This window comes from Oncorhynchus kisutch, linkage group LG8, assembly GCF_002021735.2.
Source record: "Oncorhynchus kisutch isolate 150728-3 linkage group LG8, Okis_V2, whole genome shotgun sequence".
Lineage (NCBI taxonomy): Eukaryota > Metazoa > Chordata > Actinopteri > Salmoniformes > Salmonidae > Oncorhynchus > Oncorhynchus kisutch.
Window position 1 is genome coordinate 71047221 of NC_034181.2, and position 21065 is coordinate 71068285.

The following is a 21065-nucleotide window of genomic DNA, read 5'->3' on the forward strand; positions in this document are numbered from 1 at the left end:
GGCACCGTTGTACAACCATATTGTTCGATTTGTGCAAGGAGAGGGGCTCATTAAAGAAACTGAGGCGGGGTCACGCGAAGGGATTGCGTACCCTACATATCTTGTTGGCAAGCAGTTTGAGTCTCTTCCTCCACCTAGTTTTTAAGGGGCGGGGTGTTACTTGGGTGTTGCCCATTTGCGTCGACCTCCACAGTATCCATCGGATTATTTTCATTTTACAACCGCCTGGCCTTGTGTCTCTTGCCCGTTGCCTCACCACCGAAAGGGATCTGAGTACTTCAACCATGGGAGTCGAAGGCTGCACTAAATGTATCAAATACATGCTTTTCTTCTTCAACTTCATCTTCTGGGTGAGACTTTTTTCTTGTAATATAGACTTTTAACTGGCCAAGCAATTGGTTGCTTGTCTATTGGGGCAGTAACCTCCCCCTCCTCCTGCTAAAAATAGTTTTATTAAAAATAGATTTATTTGGTCTTTGTTGTTGTTGCCAAATAGGTATGCGATCTGGGGAAAACCTCACCCAAATAGGCCTGCAGATGCCGATGTAGTAGTCTTATTTATAGTTGTTTTGTTTATTGTTTTATTTGTCTTATTTTTATATTTTTATTAAAATACAAATAGAGGTTTGTTTTTAAATAGATCTAGACCTAGACATATGCTGCCATATGGCGATATGAGGTGCGTTCTTATTTATTACGAATAGCTGTACAAGAGCAGCCATATTTTAGTGACTGCATCGGGAACAGACAGTCATGATATGTGAAGATTTGAAATTATGTTGCTGACTTAAGTAAAGAATTATATAAATAATAACCGAGTGCAGGATATGATTGACCGGAATATGACTGTGCAGGAACTAAGAACATAGTGTGTATTCCAGTACATAGATTGGGGTCCGTTTTCGACTACAAATCACATTTCAGTCATTGTTTAGATTGGAATACCTCGAAGTTGTCCCTCGGTAATCTCATACATACACCCATCATTTTCAGTGGTGTTTTTGCCTCCAATGAACTTGATTAAATTCTGGAATTTATGTTAATAAAAGAGGCCCGTTAATCATTGTGAAGTTGTGTAAATCCCCAGAAATGCCTTTGCCTCTGATTCATTGGGTACATGTTTTAATTATGGATAACTCATTGGGATGGAGGGAAACTTTGACTAAAAGACCACAAACTTTTAAGCAATCTTTTCAAAACCAAACAGATTGTCACACCATCCTTTCATTAGTGGAAGTGAAATGTTCCTTGGTCTTTTTATGTCCCTGGCAATTCAGCTAAGAACAAATCCTTATTTACAATGAAGGCCTACCAAAAGGCAAAACGCCTAAATAAGATATAGGACAAAACACACATCATGACAAGAGAGACAACACTACATAAAGAGAGAACTAAGACAACAACCTAGTATGGCAGCAACACATGACAACACAGTGTGGTAGCAACACAACATGACAACAACTTGGCAGCAGCACAAAACAGGGTACAAACATTATTGGGCACAGACAACAGCACAAATGGCAAGAAGGTAGAGACAACAATACATCACTCAAAGCAGCCACAACTGTCAGTAAGAGTGTCCATGATTGAGTCTTTGAATGAAGATAAAAACTGTCCAGTTTGAGTGTTTGTTTCAGCTTATTCCATATTCTTCTGTTTCGAGATGTATATTTTTATTTTAGGGATATGTTATTGATTGATGATTAGGCAGAAGTATTCTTAAGGGCGCGTATAGAACCACAATAACCAGAAGGACATGTATTGGTAGACCTCTGGACTATTGTTGTAAGCACATCCCCAAGGCTACTTTAGGTGACCCCAGATTAGGTGAGGGCACTGAACTTGAGAAATCATTGACTGTGCCAAGACCCGCACTTGTTCATGTTGGTTGTAATGTGGGAGTGAAATTCATTGTGAGCCTTGGCTCAGTCATGAAGAAGGAAATGATTAATTATAGTAGGGACTGGGGTGTGGCATAGCAGTCATCTGTGGAGACTGAGAGATACTCATTTTAAGATTCATGATTGCTTAAGTGGCTGCATGGATTGATGTGTCAGGGTCTTTTGCTTGCTCAATGACCATATCCATTAGTCGGGAAATGTATATCATCCATTATTTTTTCTCTCAAGGATAATTCATCCAAACGTTGTCATTGTGAATTAAACTAAAAGCCTTCCCCCAAAAACGTTTGATTAAGGGTTGCTACCCATGCCATTTTGCATAACAGGTGGCAAATCACTTCAAGAACAAGCTGGCAAAAAAAAGAAAGATCTGTCTAATTACCTTTAGTTTGAACACATCCTTTCACATGAAAACCTTTCAATCACTTTGTTCATTCCTGTGGATTGCCTTTTGAGCCGGGACACCAAGTCATTGAGATGTATCAAATACAATTCTGATTTAAATAATGTCAGTCAGTGTCCTCTTGTACACCCGCATTCGAAGGACAAGACTCGTGGGCCTCTCAGAACAGAAATCAGAGTTGAGTGGGAAGGGGCCGGTGGCTGACCCGTGGTTTACAGGATCTGCATTTGAGCCATTCCCATCAGCAGCACCAGTGCGCCAAGCATTTTACAACCCCCTGCATACAAGGCATGTAGCAGAAATAGCCCTCTCACTAGACTGCAGTAAAAATGTAGTGCTGTAGTATCAGGATACAGTTCTAATACAGCAAAGGGGAAACACTGGGGTTCTGGCACTATGTTGTGTTTGCCAGTCATAGTACAGGAAGAACATGTACTGGACTTTCTCACACAGATAAGTGACACATTTTATCTCTCGAACTCGGTGAACATGCTGAAAATGCTCTTTCCCAGGCAAGAGTTGAGGGAAATGAGATAAGCAGTTCATGATGTGTACTTGAAGATAGTAGCTGTTTTGGTGTATTGTTAGATTGGGGCTTGATCAGTATATGGATGGAATGAGGCAATTGAAAGAAGCATTGTACTTGGGATAGAACCATGAAATACTTTCCAAACTGTTTACCATCCTACAGTTGAATCTTGCCCCAAAAACCACACAGAGAATCAAACACAGTGGACTATAGGGCTTTTGTGTCCAGATAGGAAAAGGAGTCTGAAGTTCCCTTCTTCAATGAGACCCCCTGGTGTGGAAGCAAACAAATGACTGTGCACTGACACATGCTACCTCTGTTATTTGTCCCTGCAGGTTGCTCTCAGGCCAGCATGTTGGAAAGGCAGGGGAAACCTGACTTATTGAGGAGGTGGAGGGAGGGAGGGCAGTCATACTGTGTCTACAGTAGACATCAGAGCAGCCCTTTGCCCATACTGGGAACAGCAACAGCTGACAGGGGTGAGGGAAGACACCCGAAAGAGGAGGGTGACAATAAGGCTGCAGAGAACTGGCATGCCTTCCCAGTCACTGGACTTAATTTCTGTCCACTATTCTTATTCATATTTCTTTCTCTAGCAACACCTAAGGAATTTGAATTTAGCTTTCTATTTTATGGAACCATTAGGCCTCAGTATAGAATTTGGAAATAAGTATGGACTCTTTCCATTTGTGAGAAGAAAAAAAGTTAATAACAAGTTTATATTAAACATTGTATGATACAGTACAGGATCATATTAATGTAATTTATGTGTGTCTCGGGGTCTGTGTCTCTCAAGTACTAGATACAGTATATTAATGTCCAAATTACAGAAATCCCAAGAGAGACGACTGTTCAGATGTCTCTCTTGGCTGCTCCAGAATGCAACTGTTCAGGAGCCTCACCCTTTGGCAGGCTGCAGTGTTGATATTGTTGCCAGGCAGCAGCGAGCCTCAGCAGTGGAATGGACCTTGCTGAGGGAGATGTGGAGGAGAGAAGAGCAGAGAGGCTGGGTAGGGGAGGCTATTTTCAGGCAGAATTTCTGATAGTCTCCATGAATGAACTCAACTAGAGGGATCATGATTATTATACAGCTAACTTAGGTTAAGTCTTAACATATTCCTGCGGGGAAGATATGAGTTAGATATATTACATATATGAGCAGAGCCTCCTTTTTCCTCCACTTGTCTGGACAATCGTTAGTCAGAGTTGTGCTGCCTGTGTTTGTTGGGACTGCGGCAGAAGCGGTGCTGTGTAGATTAATTACCTAACACCAACGCTCCCCATCCTAATAGCAACCGTAAAGATCTGTCAACACCAATCCACTCTTGGCGAACCCCAGCTGCTATACTGCTGAATAGAATCAAGAATGTATGCAGAAATTTATGCAGATCCCCAGCTGCTATACTGCTGAATAGAATCAAACATGTATGCAGAAATGTATGCAGATCCCCAGCTGCTATACTGCTGAATAGAATCAAACATGTATGCAGAAATGAATATTTGAATAAGGCCTCACTTTCCCCACTTCTTCTGTCCTCCAATGTTCAGCTCTGTGCAGTTTCTGGAGAGGCACTAGACAGGGGGCCAAGAAGTCCCCCATTCTTGGAGCCAAAATGGAGGCTATGGTAGAAAAGACTTCACTGTTCATCCAAATTCAGGGAGAAACCAGACACTGCTGAAATAGAAACCTGGGCTGTATAAAAGTTGTCCGTTTTGGTAAAGCATGGAGTCACAGGGATTCCACTATTGACTCCTACTTTGGCATCAAGATTAGCCAGAGACACTGTTGCTTTAGTCACTTCCACCACCCTCTTCTCTATGTTCAGTCTGCTAAGAACATAAACAACACTGAAGTTCTATTCGCTACACCTAACAAAATAAGACTTTCAAGTGAATTTTGCAAAAGGTAAATTAATGTTGGTTCTTCTATGTGTGTCCATGTGTCTTAACTCTTTCAATTTTCTCATTCCCTCTCTTCTGTCCAGCTTGCAGGAGGTGTGGTTCTGGGCGTGGCTCTATGGCTTCGACATGACGGCCACACCAGCAGCCTGCTAGAGTTGAAGTTTGACGGCCAACAAGCACCAACCACCTTCTTAAACAGTAAGTACTTTAACAGTCTCCCTCCTTGTCTTCAGACTATACTGTAACATGCATTTAACATGGTGAATATGTGTTAGAAACATTTTATCGATGTTCCATAAACGTGATGTTGTGAGCTGGGATCTCTATTTGACACCTGGTCCATTGTGTAGTTGTACTCCCCTGGAGTGCTCAGGGACAAGGTCAAGCAGAACAAACAGTATCCCAATGCTCCACTGACCCCTCAGTGTCTTCTAAAATGGCAGATTCCACTTTTCTACTATTATGGCCAAAGTGATCAAACGTAGTTCCTCTAGGGTTACTTAAGTAGTTTAATTCAATTATTAAAAATAGGGATTCCTATGATTTCTGTCAAAAGCAGGGGTGTGTGTTCATTTGGGGAAATGAATGCCATCAGTGATGAATTGTAAATTCCCTCAGTTAACCTTTTTATGGAGGGGTTTACAGAATGAAAAGTCCCATGTGTTATTAGGAAGAATGTAGCCTATGTTGCTCACATGTTGAGAACAGTGCAATGTTTATCCAATATCTTTTAGACAACTACAACCCACACATACTTCCAGTTTCAGAATAAAACTTGTGTATCTACCTAACATTTACAGGTATAGTACCCTAAGGTATTTTGGGAGTTTTGTTTAGTACAATACTGCGACATTGGGTTTATACCTCACAATTCACTGAAAAGTATCTTTCTTGTGGCAGTCCACTATGTGTGTATTCTGGACTGAGGTTGCCAGGGATTTTCCCATTGCACTAAAAAGGGAGATACCGTCTGGTAATCATGTTATTCTTAGTTAGCAGCTGGGTGTTATGGGCTATGACCAAGCGTTCTATAGCTGAGGTCTTTATTTCTGTCTGACAGAGGTACTTGGTAACAACTGGACCAACAGCACCCTAAACAAGGGTCACAGCACTCTAACCCCAACTGTTCAAGTGTCACAACAGACCAGCTATATAAAATATTCTCCATCATCATCACATCCTGCAAGTTATACCCATGTAACAGTAGGGAGGAATTCAAGTAGAAGCAGCCATAGCAGTGTTTATGCAGTATTTCTGTTGCGCACACACACATTTCTTATTCTAAAAACTGTAAACATCATTTTTATGTTGTCACTTTCCTAGTCTACATAAAGGCTTTGACATGTTTTCTTGTTTTGGAGGCTTGGACAATTCTCCAGAGAGGATCAACTGTCTGTTTTTCTGACCATGACAATGATTCCACACACCAAGTGGATCAGGTTTTCAGTTGCACTATTATGTCCACTTTGATATTCTCCTGTCTCACCCCCCCACTACTCCTCGTCTCTCACTAGGCCTCTTTCTCTCTCTGGGTCCTCTTCCCTCCCTGTTCTTAAAGGGATCTTGGCATAATGCTGACCATGATTATATTTCCGAACTAATGGAAATCCCGTGGCAGCAGGAAAGGGAGTAAATAGCATCAGGAAATGGAGTAATCATCACATCCTCTCTTTCTTAAGGGTACGACATTAAAATCAGTCAAAACACTTTCCTAAGTAATTTTTGTGAATAAGACAATGATTAACACAGCCTTGTGTAGTTTGTGCATTTTTACACAAGGTTAATTGTTGTTTTATAAGAGACAAAAGCTCTCCATTTTATCACTGTGGTCATTCGCCTGTCATGATTAACCAGACGTTATTAACATGGATGTTAGTAGGCTAATATCTATCTTACTCAAGTGATATCTAACTGTATAATGCATGACATTATAATCATCTACAAGATTGTAAATTCCCAGTCATTACAAGGCATAGCTTCAAATGTAAGACAAAACTCTTTGAATGCGACTGTCTCAACAGTTAAGCGATTACGGCAAAGTGAAGGCTCATTAAAATATCCTGAAATAGTCTGTTAGAGGGAGGCATTACCCCACTCCCTTTGTGCATACATTTAATAGTGTTTATGATATTCTTCTTGTGGGAAGTGATGGTGTGTGAAATGTTTTCAAGTAGTACAATATTGCTCGTGGAAGTGACACTAGTAGGTCACTCATACGCATTATCAGCTTCCATTTTGTGTGTTCCGTTGGGGGTGTTTCACACAGTCACAGAGACGGGATGTGTCCCAAATGGCACCATACTCTCTATAATATGTAGACTACTTTTGGTCAGGGCCCAACAGTAATGCAATTTGAAAGGAATAGGATGCCATTTGGGCCATGGCCTGTGAAGTTGTAATAGAAGGGAAGTTCCAGTGTAATGGCCTGGGCAGGCCTTGACCCATGACCTCATGGGGCTCCATGGACACAGCACCCGTTGTCCTTGCCCGGTGGGTTGCCATCGATGGCTGGGGACAGCTGAAGGAGCTGCTCAGCCATGATAACAATACCTGCAGGGGTGGGCAAACTTGGTCTCGAGGGCCACATCGGGATTTTGAAATTCAACAGAGGGCCGTACAGAATAAACATGTTTTTTACCGATTTTATTAGAGATCGACCGATTCTGATTTTAACGCCGATACCGATTTATTAGAGGACAAGAAAAGGCCGATACCGATTTATTAGAGGACAAGAAAAGGCCGATACCGATTTATTAGAGGACAAGAAAAGGCCGATACCGATTTATTAGAGGACAAGAAAAGGCCGATACCGATTTTATCAGACCATTTTTTTGTATTATTTTATTTTTATTATTATAATGTATTTTTTTATATTATTATTTTCAAATATATATATTTGTAATAATGACAATTACAACAATACTTGAATGAACACTTTTATTTGTAACTTAATATAAATAAAATCAATTTAGTCTCAAATAAAAAATGAAACATGTTCAATTTGGTTTAAATAATGCAAAAAACAGTGTTGGAGAAGAAAGTAAAAGTGTAATATGTGCCATGTAAGAAAGCTAACGTTTAAGTTCCTTGCTCAGAACATGAGAACATATGAAAGCTGGTGGTTCCTTTTAACATGAGTCTTCAATATTCCCAGTTAAGATGTTTTAGGTTGTAGTTATTATAGGAATTATATGACTATTTCTCTCTCTACCATTTGTATTTAATTTACCTTTGACTATTGGATGTTCTTATAGGCACTATAGTATTGCCAGCCTAATCTCGGGAGTTGATAGACTTGAAGTCACAAACAGTGCTGTGCTTCAAGCATTGCGAAGAGCTGCTGGCAAACGCAGGAAAGTGCTGTTTGAATGAATGCTTACGAGCCTGCTGCTGCCTACCACCGCTCAGACAGACTGCTCTATCAAATATCAATAATAAACACTGAAATACGAGCCTTAAGTCATTATGGTCAAATCTGGAAACTATCATTTCGAAAACAAAACGTTTATTCTTTCAGTGAAATACGGAGCCTTTACGTATTTTATCGAACGGTGGCATCCCTAAGTCTAAATATTGCTGTTACATTGCACAACCTTCAATGTAATGTCATAATTATGGAAAATTCATTAGTCTTTGTTAGGAAGAATGTTCTTCACATAGTTCGCAACAAGCCAGGTGGCCCAAACTGCTGCATAAACCCTGACTCTGCTTGCACAGAACGCAAGAGGAGTGACACAATTTCCCTAGTTAATATTGCCTGCTAACATTAATTTATTTTAACCAAATATGCAGGTTTAAAAAAATATATACTTGTGTATTGATGTTAAGAAAGGTATAGATGTTTATGGTTAGGTACATTGGTGCATGTAACGGTTCTCTTGTTGTGATGGAGAAGCGGACCAAAATGCGGCGTGTAGATTGCGATCCATGTTTAATAAACAAACGTAAAAACACGAGTCAATACAAACACTACAAAACAATGAACGTAACGAAAACCGAAACAGTCCTATCTGGTGCAAACACAGAGACAGGAACAATCAACCACCAACACACAGTGAAACCCAGGCTACCTAAATATGGTTCCCAATCAGAGACAATGACTAACACCTGCCTCTGATTGAGAACCATATCAGGCCAGACATAGAAATAGACAAACTAGACATGAAACATAGAATGCCCACTCAGCTCACACCCTGACCAACCAAAACATAGAAATATACAAAGTAAACTATGGTCAGGGTGTGACAGTGCAACGACAGTGCTTTTTTTGCGAATGCGTTGTTAAACCATCACCCGTTTGGTGAAGTTGAAGTAGGCTGTGATTCGATGATAAATTAACAGGCATCGCATTGATCATATGCAATGCAGGACAAGCTAGATAAACTAGTAATATCATCAACCATGTGTAGTTAACTAGTGATTATGTTAAGATGTATTGTTTTTTATAAGATAAGTTTAATGCTAGCTAGCAACTTAACTTGGCTCCTTGCTGCACTCGCGTAACAGGTCAGCCTGCCACACAGTCTCCTCGTGGAGTGCAATGTAATCCGCCATAATCGGCATCCAAAAATGCAGTTTCCCGATTGTTATGAAAACTTGAAATCGGCCCTAATTAATCAGTCAACCTCTAATTTCTATCTAGTTTTAAACATCCAACAGTGGCCTGATTGAATGGGCTGTAGTTTGTCCACCTCTGTGCAAGGGGATATCATAAGGCTTTTGATCTGCTTTGTGGGAGTTGCAGTAGGAAGTACTGCAGCCTTGCTACTGTACAACTGCATCTTGATATTGGATGTATATTGTAGGAATGTTATACATGGGGAAAATAAGCAAATAAGGACTCAATTTTATCGTGCTTGTCATAGCTTGAAAGATGGTGATATTGTATTGATGTTGATTCATTGGAACTTTGTGAAATAGTAGCTCTGTGTTCTGAAAGCAACTTGCCCAGCTAGTGATTGGGAAAGTTAAGGGAGTTGCACTTGCCTTTTGCTCCAGTGAAGTCTGTCAGTGAGAACAGATCCAGTGTATTATGTTTGCTAGTTTGAACAATTCTGGTCCAAAGTGTAAATGTTTTATGAGACAAAAGTCTGGTTATGTTCAGATGGAACTGGGCGCCTCACCACAACACGCATTGTATTGCAGAGAGCAAGAACCTATGTGGCGAGCACATGAGGTTAGAGACACCCAGCCAAACAGGAAAATACAAACATAGACATTTCCTTTGACCTATAACCACATTACCAACATAACCCATATGACCTTACATTACGCATCAACCCATATTGAGGGACATAGAGCGGATCTCAAATTAAAATAAGTGTGAATACATTTTACATTAACTACAACTAATAAAACCACCAATTTTGTCAGGACTTGGGTGGTACTCAGGTTCCTCTCGTGCCTTGTGAGGTTGGACAGAGGTAAGAGGGTAATTCTACTGGTCCATTAAACACTCAGTGGGAGTAAACACATGGCACTATGTCCACTTTTCTGTTGATAGATTCCAGTAAAGAGTCAGAAGATGCTTATTAGCACCACCCCTGCCCCAGGAGTCTAAATTTGCACTCTCACTCATACCTCTCCCTACCACTTCCTCTGGATAATGTCCTTTAGGTAGAGATATTATAGAACATTAAATGAGCCTCAATGGTTAATGTAATACTGAGCTGCTTCCAGAGTCTGGACTCGGCGTGTCTTAAAAAGCTGGTATTCCACTATATGACCCCCAGATGCACTCCTCTGTCATGTTCAGTTCTAGTGTAGCATCACTCACACTTCACTGTCAGATACTGTGTAGTTGGCCCGTAGTTATGTGACTAGGTTGAGGACCCTGAGGAAGGTACAGTGATGCCGAAACGTTGGTAAATACCCATTCAATTACTGGGAGTTTATACATGGAGTGTGCGACTTTCTTTATTTTGATAGTTTCTAGTTTATTCGCCTTTAGTCAGCACCTCCAGACAAACTCATTTTTTCTGGGTGTGTGCCAGCTCATGTTTTTTAATCTTAGGTTGAGGTTACTAACATCAGCAAAGGATTTGTCCTGCTTCTCGGGGGGCCAAACTTGTTTGCCCTTTTGTTTACAACACAAATTCCTTCCTTGTGCGGTCAACTTCCTTCATAAACGTCCTCTCTCTCCCCTAAACATTCACTAGCTGCATTAAAAATCTGCATTCCGTGTTGGCCTCATGAATCCCCTTCCCTGTTATCAGTCATTCATTTTATCATTCATGAATGCAGGTCAGAAGGGTAAACAGATATCACGTTAAGAAAGGAGGTAAAATGGAGGGGGAAGTGAACTTGCAGTAGAGGAAACTACAGCCATTTAGGCTGTAGTTTAGAACCCTTGATTCGGATGAAGACGCAAATGTAATAAACAGTAGCCAACTGGAGCACAGTCCATCCTCAGGGGATTTCCAATGATGTTGTGGACGTTTTCAGGGCATTCATTCTCAAATGTATTCTTTAAAGTTGGTTAAGAGAAACCAAGAGACTGTGGTTGTTTTTCAGCAACTGTCCTTCAACAATTTACTCGCTTGTTTAAAAATAATCACAGCCTGCCCATTACATAAAGTGTTTTTCTCTCCAGAGCATGGTCCTTGTTGCTTTTTTTTCTAAACGAAAGGAAAAAATTCCTCACCAGTCTCCCCCTCTCCTCCCTCATACTTCCCCACCCTCTTTCCCCTTTAGCCTGTTACTTTCCACTGAAGTTCAACTTTGTCCCCATCTGTTTGTGTTTAACATCTGTGTTACACTCTCCCTCGTCTTCAGCTCTGTCTACCTCTCTCTGTCCTTTCTTTTCTCTTCTCCTTCCTTTGATTTTGTCACTCCTCCATCCACCTCCCTACCACTCTCTCTATCCTTATCTCAATCCTCTTGTTTTTCTCTTGCTCTGTCCATCTCTCTCTCTTGCTCTGGTATCCTCCTCCTCTCTCCTTTCTCTCTTCTCTTTTTCATTTCTTTCCCTCATGCCTATACCTTCTCCTCATGTGATAGGCTCCACACAGCACATCTCTCTCTCCTGGCCCATAGACTGGGTACTCTAGCACTGTGGTGTGGAGAGCTTGATGTCATAGACTGGGTACTCTAGCACCGTGGTGTGAAGAGCTTGATGTCATAGACTGGGCACTCTAGCACCGTGGTGTGGAGAGCTTGATGTCATAGACTGCACTGGTACCAGAGCTGGTGTTGGGCCTTATGTCTCCTCTCACTCAAGGGTCTTTCCCCCCCTGGCTCTGAACCAGCTGCCTGCCCCGGGAGTTAATGAGACTAACAGCTGCATTAGGCATTACAATTCACTGACGTGCACATACGCACGCACATGGACACACACAAGCACATACACACCTTTTCTGGATAATAATGTACTATCCAGTACCACAGTGCTGTATCAGTTTTCATGCGCACAGCCTCTACAGGTTTTTCCATAGCCAAAGACACACTATTTGAATGACATAAGCAGTGTAATTTCGGTTTGTACAAGGTAGCGGAACAGTACAGTAATTCATGTCACACCCGTACCTATTAAGTTTAGAATGTAGTCTATGTTATATTGAATTCAATTTAGTGTACATTGGAATCTAACTCCAAGTTTAGTGTTTATTACACGCAAAGAAAGTGTATCCTCCAGAGAGGCCGATAATAGTTTAAATAAAAAAAGAACTGAAACACAATGCGGTAAGGAGTCCTCCTTTTTTTTAGAGGATCTGGGGGTGGTCAGGACTTCTCCCTGTTTGTCATATAATTTCCGTACAAGTAATGACTGGTGATGACTCAGTGGAAATCCATTATACTGTATATCCTTGGTCACGCACCCAAGAACAATGTATGTGCTTCAAATAAACATAAGATCCATTTGAAGCAACTTGTATTCTCTATCTTTACCTGAAGGATTTAACACATACCGTACTTGACAAAGTGCCGTTTTCAGAATATTCTTCCATGCCTCTAGTAATCAAACTTCCCTAAAGAAGTCAAATGATATGTACAAAAGGCGAAGACTGAATAGTATCCTTAGAATGGGGTCCCGGGTTTCTTCAGGGCACTACACTCTTAGAAAAAAGGTTCCAAAATTATTCTTCGGCTATCCCCATAGAAGAACCGTTTTTGGGTCCAGGTAGAACACATTTTGGTCCAGGTAAAACCCTTTTGGGTTCCATGTAGAACCCTCTGTGGAAAAGGATCTACATGGAACCCAAAAGGGTTCTACCTGGAACCAGAATGGTTCTACCTGGAATCAAATAGGGTTCTTCAAAGGGTACCAAAGACCCCTTTTAGGTTCTAGATAGCACTTTTTGTCTAAGAGTGTAGGTCTTAGAGTGAGTGAGGTCAGAGTAGAAGGTCACATCAGGGGCTCTTATGTTTGGAACCTCCGGCTTAATCAACCAGCAGAAATACTGTTTACCTCAGACCAAAGCCTACATTATTTCACCATATTTGTGTTATTACACACATTATTTGTGTTCTAACATTACTTTTTTGGTAATAATAAAAACATCTAGTTTGGTTGAAATGTCCTTTTCTACCCAATGGAAAGACTGTGTAGGCTCTGTTCACTCTTCCCTCAAATCTAGTGGTATCCAACGATGTCGTATGGTAGCAACCATGTTCTCACAAGTACACGAGTGAGGTAGGATGGATGATTCAAACGTTGGTCATAAGAAATCTAGACAGCTACTGTGTGTCATCAATGCCACCGCTTCCCACAGGAAAATGTTGTTTTTGCTGCTCACCACAGGAAGCACCTGGGTCACAAAGACAAAAATGTTGATATTCCTCTGATGCTTTTCGGATTAACTGACTGAGACCTCCAGACTAGTCTGATGTTTTAGCCAACCAGTTGACTCTCGGGGCAAATTTTTTTTGAATTTGTATACAGATGAAAACTAATTTGAAAGGAAATAAATTGTTGATCACACATAGATTGGTCAAATGCATGAATGGATGGATATAGCTCAAACATGTGGTAAGGAAGAAAGAAAGAGCGCGAGAGACGCGTGTGATACTGCATCGACCCACTGCTAAACATGCCGGTCACGCCCCTGTTTTGTTCTGATGATGTCATGGTAAGGGATGGCTGAGCAGCGCTCGTAAAAAGCTCCCCATCCGTGATTCAATTCCCCCTGCCGCACAGCCACAATCAAGGAAATAGAAGGAGCACTTGGTCAGCCTCCAAGCCATCGATTTTTAAATAAACCAGGCGAGCAGGCAGGAGAGAGGCGCTGTCCTGGCCGTCTGTGTCCCTTCACTGGAATATGAGGGGCTGGGAGAGGACGAGAATCCAATAAGCTTTGCGATTACAATATGTAGGACAAAAAATACATTAACCCAAATCGTGACCAGGCCCCTCCTTGTATCTATCAAGGACAGGGTAGAGGGATGGGATAGCAGTGTAGTCTGTGGGGTGTGGTTGGAGGTCTTAAGGATGATGGATGGGGAGAGGGAGAGATCATAGGAGACATACAGTGGCATACAGTACCCCTACTTAAAGCCCTGTATAGTGTTTCAAGCAAGACAAAGGGTGTGTTTTTCCCCAAGTTGGTTTATAAAAATTGGTACCGTAATACTTTGCATAAAGGTCCCATGAACTGAATTTATCTGAGAGATATAGAGAAAGGTTGCAGAAAGAGAAAGGGGACAAGAAAAAGAAGAGGCCTGTAGACTAAAGCATAAAGAAAGATCTTTCTTGAGCTAAAAAGTGACATATTGTCTGTGGTTAGTGAGTCATTTCTACCCCGGGCTGCATTCACTGTTCAGCCGATAAAAGGGTGCCACACAGATTCACCACACACCTCACCTCACACCAACCCTATCTTCTCGGAACTACTGTCCCCGCAAAACCTTAGGGCTATCGTCATGGAAACAGCAGTGAACAATAATGTTACGTTCCTTGGGAAGTGGTGGCTCAGCAGCTGTTGCTCTGGACCACATGCTAAAGTCTGAGGTCACAGGAAGAGAGGGGAAGAAAGAAGGATGGTGGGTCAGAACAAAAGATAATTAACCAATCAGCATTCAGGATTGGACCCACCTGTTGAAAATATCAACAGACACTGATTGACATTCAGTGTGAGGCCATAGGCATTATATGGTCTTATGCATAGTTGGACTATTTCTAAGCGCATTGTTTATGATTGAATTTATGGGTGAAATCAATCTAGCACACCAAGGTCAGCAGAGCTACCATGGGTTTCCATGGTTACCATGCTAGCCCTGTGTGAGCATCTGATGGATGAAAACAAGGCATGATGGGAGAGGCTAATGAAATCTGACCACACCAAGGAGCTGTAAAAACCTTTCAGCTGAAAACAAAATATCCTTCCTCACTCCTGCATTCTCTTAAATTCTTATGCCAACTGTTCTTGATAAGAACAACATTTATCTACAATGTTTGGATGCATCTTAACATGAGACATGAATGCTTATTGCATTGGATTGAGAGCCACATTGTGTAAATATAACCGCAAAGTTCCCATATTTAGGCAGAATTAAAACATGCTAAACCAAATAAATAACACCAACTCATGCCACCTGGTGGTTGTTAAGATGACTGCACTCATCATAAGGTAGTAGACACACTAGCAATGTTCTGCAGAATATTGACTAAGTTGTCTTTGTTTATTCTCTCTCTATCTCTATTTTAGGTGTTCACATCCTGATTGCTGTTGGCGCAGTGATGATGGTTGTCGGGTTCCTCGGCTGCTATGGTGCCATTCAGGAGTCTCAGTGTCTTCTTGGAACAGTGAGTCATACAGACAGAACACAATGCAGCAAAGAGTCACTTGTATGTGGTCTAGCCAGCCCATTCCCCACTATCCCCTAAATTGTCCACTGAATGAATTACTTTGTTTTCCTCCAGTTCTTTGCCTGCTTGGTGATCCTGTTCGCTTGTGAGGTGGCAGCTGGAATCTTTGGATTCATGCACAAAGATTCGGTGAGGAAACATACTAACTCTGATCTTACACACACAGAAACACATTGCACACATGCACAAAAAAAACAATGTATGTTGAAACACACAGTGTATTATACAGTACTACATGATAGAGTTAAACTCCATTTGATAATGTCATAGTGTGGCATTAATGTGATCATGAGTAACTGAGGGCGGAATAACTACATTCAGTTTTTCCTTCAGCGTTCCATATCTGTCATAACCTGACCAGACACATCCTGTCCTTTTGGTTGTAGATTTCCAAAGAGCTGATTACCTTCTATGACAATGTGTACGAGAACTCTGTAGCAACCACTTTAACAGACCAGGACAAGGACAAGAAACAGGCTGCAGCTGCTGTGCTGAAGGTCTTCCATAAGACGGTAAGTCAAGCTCATACTTAAACTAAAAGCATAACTGTCCAAAACTCACTTGTAGGCTGATTTCAAACACAGCAAAGTGAATTTCATATCAACATCTCACTAATACAACTAATACAGCTCCACTAACACGTGCCTTTTTTCTTTTAGTTGGAATGCTGTGGTAGGGGCTTCAGCAACCCGTTCACTACGTTAATCACCCAAGGTTTTACAGACATCTGCCCCAAGTCAGTCTCCGCTTCCACTACAGTAAGTACTCTTATGTCCAACTATGAGGACAATACAGAATGTTGGTTATATAGTACATAAACCACAAAGTACAATTTCGACTCAAATGTGTTTTTTTGTTTGACAGGACTGTCACGGAAAAATCACTGAGCTCTTTACCGAGAAGGTTTACCTGATTGGCATCACTGCCCTGATAATTGCTATTATTATGGTGAGTATCATGAAAGAGAGTATGTCGCTTGTGTGGAAGTGTAGCTCATACAAGATAAAGGATCCTTGGTCTCTCTATGAAGAGACCCATAATGCCCCTCTTGTTTCTTTGTTCTCTCCTGCCAGATCTTTGAGATGACCTTTAGTATGGTCCTGTGCTGTGGGATCCGCAACAGCCCGGTGTACTAAAGTCCAGGGGGGAGAAGCAAGGGTTGGTGACCTCTGGAGATACTAGCCAATGACTGAAGGAAAATATTTATCTTCCTTTATTTAGTTTTTATAGCCTGTCATTTCCTCAAATAGTTGCTTGCTAATTTTGCCAGTTGTACAAGATCAAAAATGCATCTTCTCACACAGTTTTTGATAATACAGTACCAACTATTCTTGTCAGGCACAGATAGCTGTTCAATATTTTGACTAATGTTAGTCTGTACAAAATGTTGAGGTTTACATTGGCATGGCTTTTAAACACACACACACAACTACAGATCCTGGAATTCTCGTGTTAATTGTGAAGTATTGCCATATGTTATGCTGGAGTCCAAAACATTGTATTCTGTTGGTTTAGCAATCTCTTTTCAAATGTATATGTATAAACTGTATATATTTGCAGTGCTTTATGACTGTCAAGCATGGGTAATGTATTGAATCCCTTCTCCCCACATGTTTCTGCACTCACTGCTTGTCTGCCTGAGTTTTCTCCATAGAGAACAACCACTAACAGTGAATGGACACTATTGATTTGTCTGTCCCATCTAAAACCAAGATGATAGAAGTGATAGTTTGTCCTGTGCTTTTATAACACCTACCAAGCCATAAAGAGACCCCATGCCTCCAAGCCTTATGAGTGGAATAACCCATCCTCCCCAACAACACCTTGTTCCTGTTAAACTACATTGAATGTTCTATCCTTAACCTATTGCTGTGTACTGTGCATACCTACAGAAACCTCACCTCTTGGGGTCCTAAGCTGGCACAGCGGTAAAACGCACTGCGCCGCAGTGCTGAGGCGCCACTACAGCATGGGGTTTGATCTCAGACTGTCACAACCGGCCATGACCGGGATCCCCATAGGACGGCGCACAATTGGCCCAGTGCCGTCCGGGGTAGGGGAAGGTTTGGCTGGTGGGGCTTTCCTTGGCTCATCTTGCTGTAGTGACTCGCTGTGACTGGTCTGGACGCCTGCAAGCTGACTCCAGTCATCAGTCAAATGGCGTTTCCTCCGACACATTGGTGCGGCTGACATCCGGGTTAAGAGAGCAGTATGATAAGAAGTAGGCAGTCAGATGTGTCATGTTTTGGAGGACACATGACTCAACCTTCGCCTCTCCTAAGACTGTTGCAGAGATGAGCCAAAGGACCTAATACGGGGTAAAAAATATGCTTGTGGCCATACCACCCTGAACACGCCTGGTTAGTACTGGGACGGGAGACCGCCTGGGAATACCAGGTGCCATAAACGCAAAAAAAACGTCACCTCTTCAGACTAATCTATTTTATTTTAAAATTTAAAAAATTGCCCTACTTGTTATACTCTGACAGTCAAACATCTTATTATGCTGGGACTTGCCAGACAGTGTTGTATCTGTGCTGTATGATGATACTGTATAATACCACTGACCATGCAGTTGTGAGAGTTTGTGTTTGTGTGTCAGAAAGTCCAATCCTGGCCATGTCAACAAGTCAAGTCCACAACCAACCAACCACTAGGGGGCAGACGTGTTGTGATGCTTCATGGTCTTCCATGGCTATGGTTCCAAAGCCAGGGGGAGCACTTGTCATACGTTCTTTCTCCACTCTGACTAGGGTTGCATGCTCAACTGCAAAGCACTTCTCGGCTGGTTCCATTTCAATCTTCAGCTTCCCTTCAGAGTTTACAGATTTGAATCTGATCCATTAGAGGGCGAGGTGGAGCTATCACCCTATTATCTACACCCATCCAGTCCTTTCAGATCTGTTAACACAAAAGGGGTATGGGCCTAGGGACTGAAGTGGAACCAGGCCCTTAACATTCACCTATATACACACATAAGCACTTAAACACTCACACATACTCACTCCATCATCATTTGTGTAGTCCTACATAATAGATTGTATGGCTTTCTAAGCCAACCAAAACCTAGTCTTGTTAACACAATGCCTATGCTGATATGGTTAAGTGTCTTGTAACATGTACAGCTATATATTATTGTACTAATGACCATGTAAACACAATGTAGCTATGCCTTTCATTGTGATATTTTGTCTGGTACGTTGTCAAAAGAAAAATGGGTGTCGGCTTCAGTGGCAGTGTGCAGGACTGAGAAATCAATTGAGTTACTAAAGGTTGGGAAGATTAGCAACATGGCTGTATATGCTGTACAACACAAAGGTGAAGAACAATGCCAGCAAAAGCGTGTCTCTCTTTAGTATCTATGTCACTGCCCTACTGTAAAAACACTATACACAATGTAGTGACTGAGACGCAATAGCCCACTGCTGCCCAAATCTGTGCCCTTTCTCTCCTGTTTTAGATTTTGATTTGGTTTTGTTGCCCAACTATTAAGGGATTAAATGTATTTGACAAATAATAAAGGAATAACCTGTCTTTTTCACATCTTATATAGTAGACGAGTTGATGTTCAAATCCTTTACATAACCTTAATCATAACCAGGTAGGCCCTATGTGGCAGTGTTTTCTATTCTAGGCTAGAGAGGCAGTTTTAAACCAGGGTTTTCTTTCTTCACCCTAATTTCATACAAATATTTTTCCCATATTACAAAGTTGCCTAATTATATGGATATAGAGAAAAAATATCTATGGATTCAAAAGTCAGTATCATTGGTCGTAATTTGTATTTGGTCAGCAGGTTTAGACAGGAAATCGATATATGATCAAACTCTGTAAGGAGAAAATAATAAATGCAACAAAAATATAATACATATAAATATGTAAAATATCCCAGAAATGTTCTATATATGTTTTTGCACACATTTGTTTACATCCCTATAGTGAGCATTTCTCCTTTGCCAAGATAATACATCCACCTGTCAGGTGTGGCATGTCAAGAAGCTGATTGAACAGCATGACCATTACACGGGTGCACCTTGTGCTGGGGACAATAAAGGCCACTCTAAAATGGGGATGTTTTGTCACACATGCCAACGTGCAATTGACATGCTGACTGCAGCAATGTCCACCAAAGCTATTGCCAGAGAATTGAATGTTAATTTCTCTACCATAAGCTGCCTCCAATGACGTTTTAGAGAATTTGTCAGTGCGTCCAACTGGTCTTACAACCACGTGTCACACTCGTCTGATGAAGGAGTGGTGCCAAAGCACAGCGTGGTAAGTGTTCATTATTTATTTTCAAAACACTTGAACAAAATAACAAATAGCAAAACGACAACGAACAGTTCTGTCAGGTGCAGAAACACAAAATAACTACCCACAAATCACAGGTGGGAAAAGGCTGTCTAAGTATGGTTCCCAATCAGAGACAATGATAGACACCTGTCCCTGATTGAGAACCATACCCCCCCCCCCCCCCCAAAGGTGCGGACTCCGGCCATAAAACCTGAATCTATAGGGGGGGGTCTGGGTGGGCATCTATCCTCGGTGGCTGCTCTGGTGCGAGACGTAGACCCCGCTGCTCCTCTGGCTCACCCCGCTTAGGTGGCGCATCTGGTGTGGGGACCCTCGCAGCGGGCCCCGGACTTGGCATCCTCGTTGCTGGAGGCCCCGGACTGGGCATCCTCGTTGCTGGAGAACATCGCTAGAGGCTCCGGACTGGAGAACATCGCTAGAGGCTCCGGACTGGAGAACGTCGCTGGAGGCTCCGGACTGGAGAACGTCGCTGGAGGCTTCTTGCCATGGATCATCACTGGAGGCTTCTTGCCATGAGTCATCACTGGAGACTTCATGCCATGGATCATCACTGGAGGCTTCTTGCCATGAATCATCACTGGAGGCTTCGTGCCATGGATCATCACTGGAGGCTTCTTGACATAGATCATCACTGAAGGCTTTGTGCCATGGATCATCACTGGAGGCTTCTTGCCATGGATCGTCACTGGAGTCTTCGTGCCATGGATCATCACTGGAGGCTTCTTGCCATGGATCATCCCTGGAGGGAGGAGACGTATGGGCAGCCTGGTACGTTGAGCTGCCACAGGGCTCACCAGGCTGGGGAGACATATGGGAGAGTTAGTTCTAGGCGCATGCACAGGACTCACCAGGCTGGAGAGACATACAGGAGGCCCTGTCCTAGGCAGAGGCACCGGATACACTGGGCCGTGGAGGCGCACTGGGGGTCTCGAGCTAGGAGCCTGCACAACCCGTCCTGGCTGGATGGTTTGTGCAGCTGTCCCTGTCCCTGATTGAGAACCATACCCGGCCAAAACAAAGAAATACAAAACATAGAAAAATTAACATAGAATGCCCACCCAAATCACACCCTGACCAAACCAAAATAGAGACATAAAAAGCTCTCTAAGGTCAGGTCGTGACACCACATGTAACCATGCCATGCCATGCCAGGACCTCCACATCCGGCTTATTCACCTGTGGGATCCTCTGAAAACAGCTGCCGAAACTGAG

General features: G+C 42.1%; 1 protein-coding gene across 1 annotated transcript; it reads left to right on the forward strand.

Annotated features, from left to right (window-relative positions):
- LOC109895345 (CD81 antigen) lies at positions 1 to 19087 on the forward strand. Its single transcript, XM_020488976.2, has 8 exons — positions 1 to 350; positions 4819 to 4933; positions 15379 to 15476; positions 15594 to 15668; positions 15926 to 16051; positions 16199 to 16297; positions 16404 to 16487; positions 16613 to 19087. The coding sequence occupies exons 1-8, from the start codon at positions 285 to 287 to the stop codon at positions 16673 to 16675; spliced, it is 726 nt and encodes a 241-aa protein (XP_020344565.1). The 5' UTR covers positions 1 to 284; the 3' UTR covers positions 16676 to 19087.
- The last annotated feature ends 1978 nt before the right edge of the window (positions 19088 to 21065 follow it).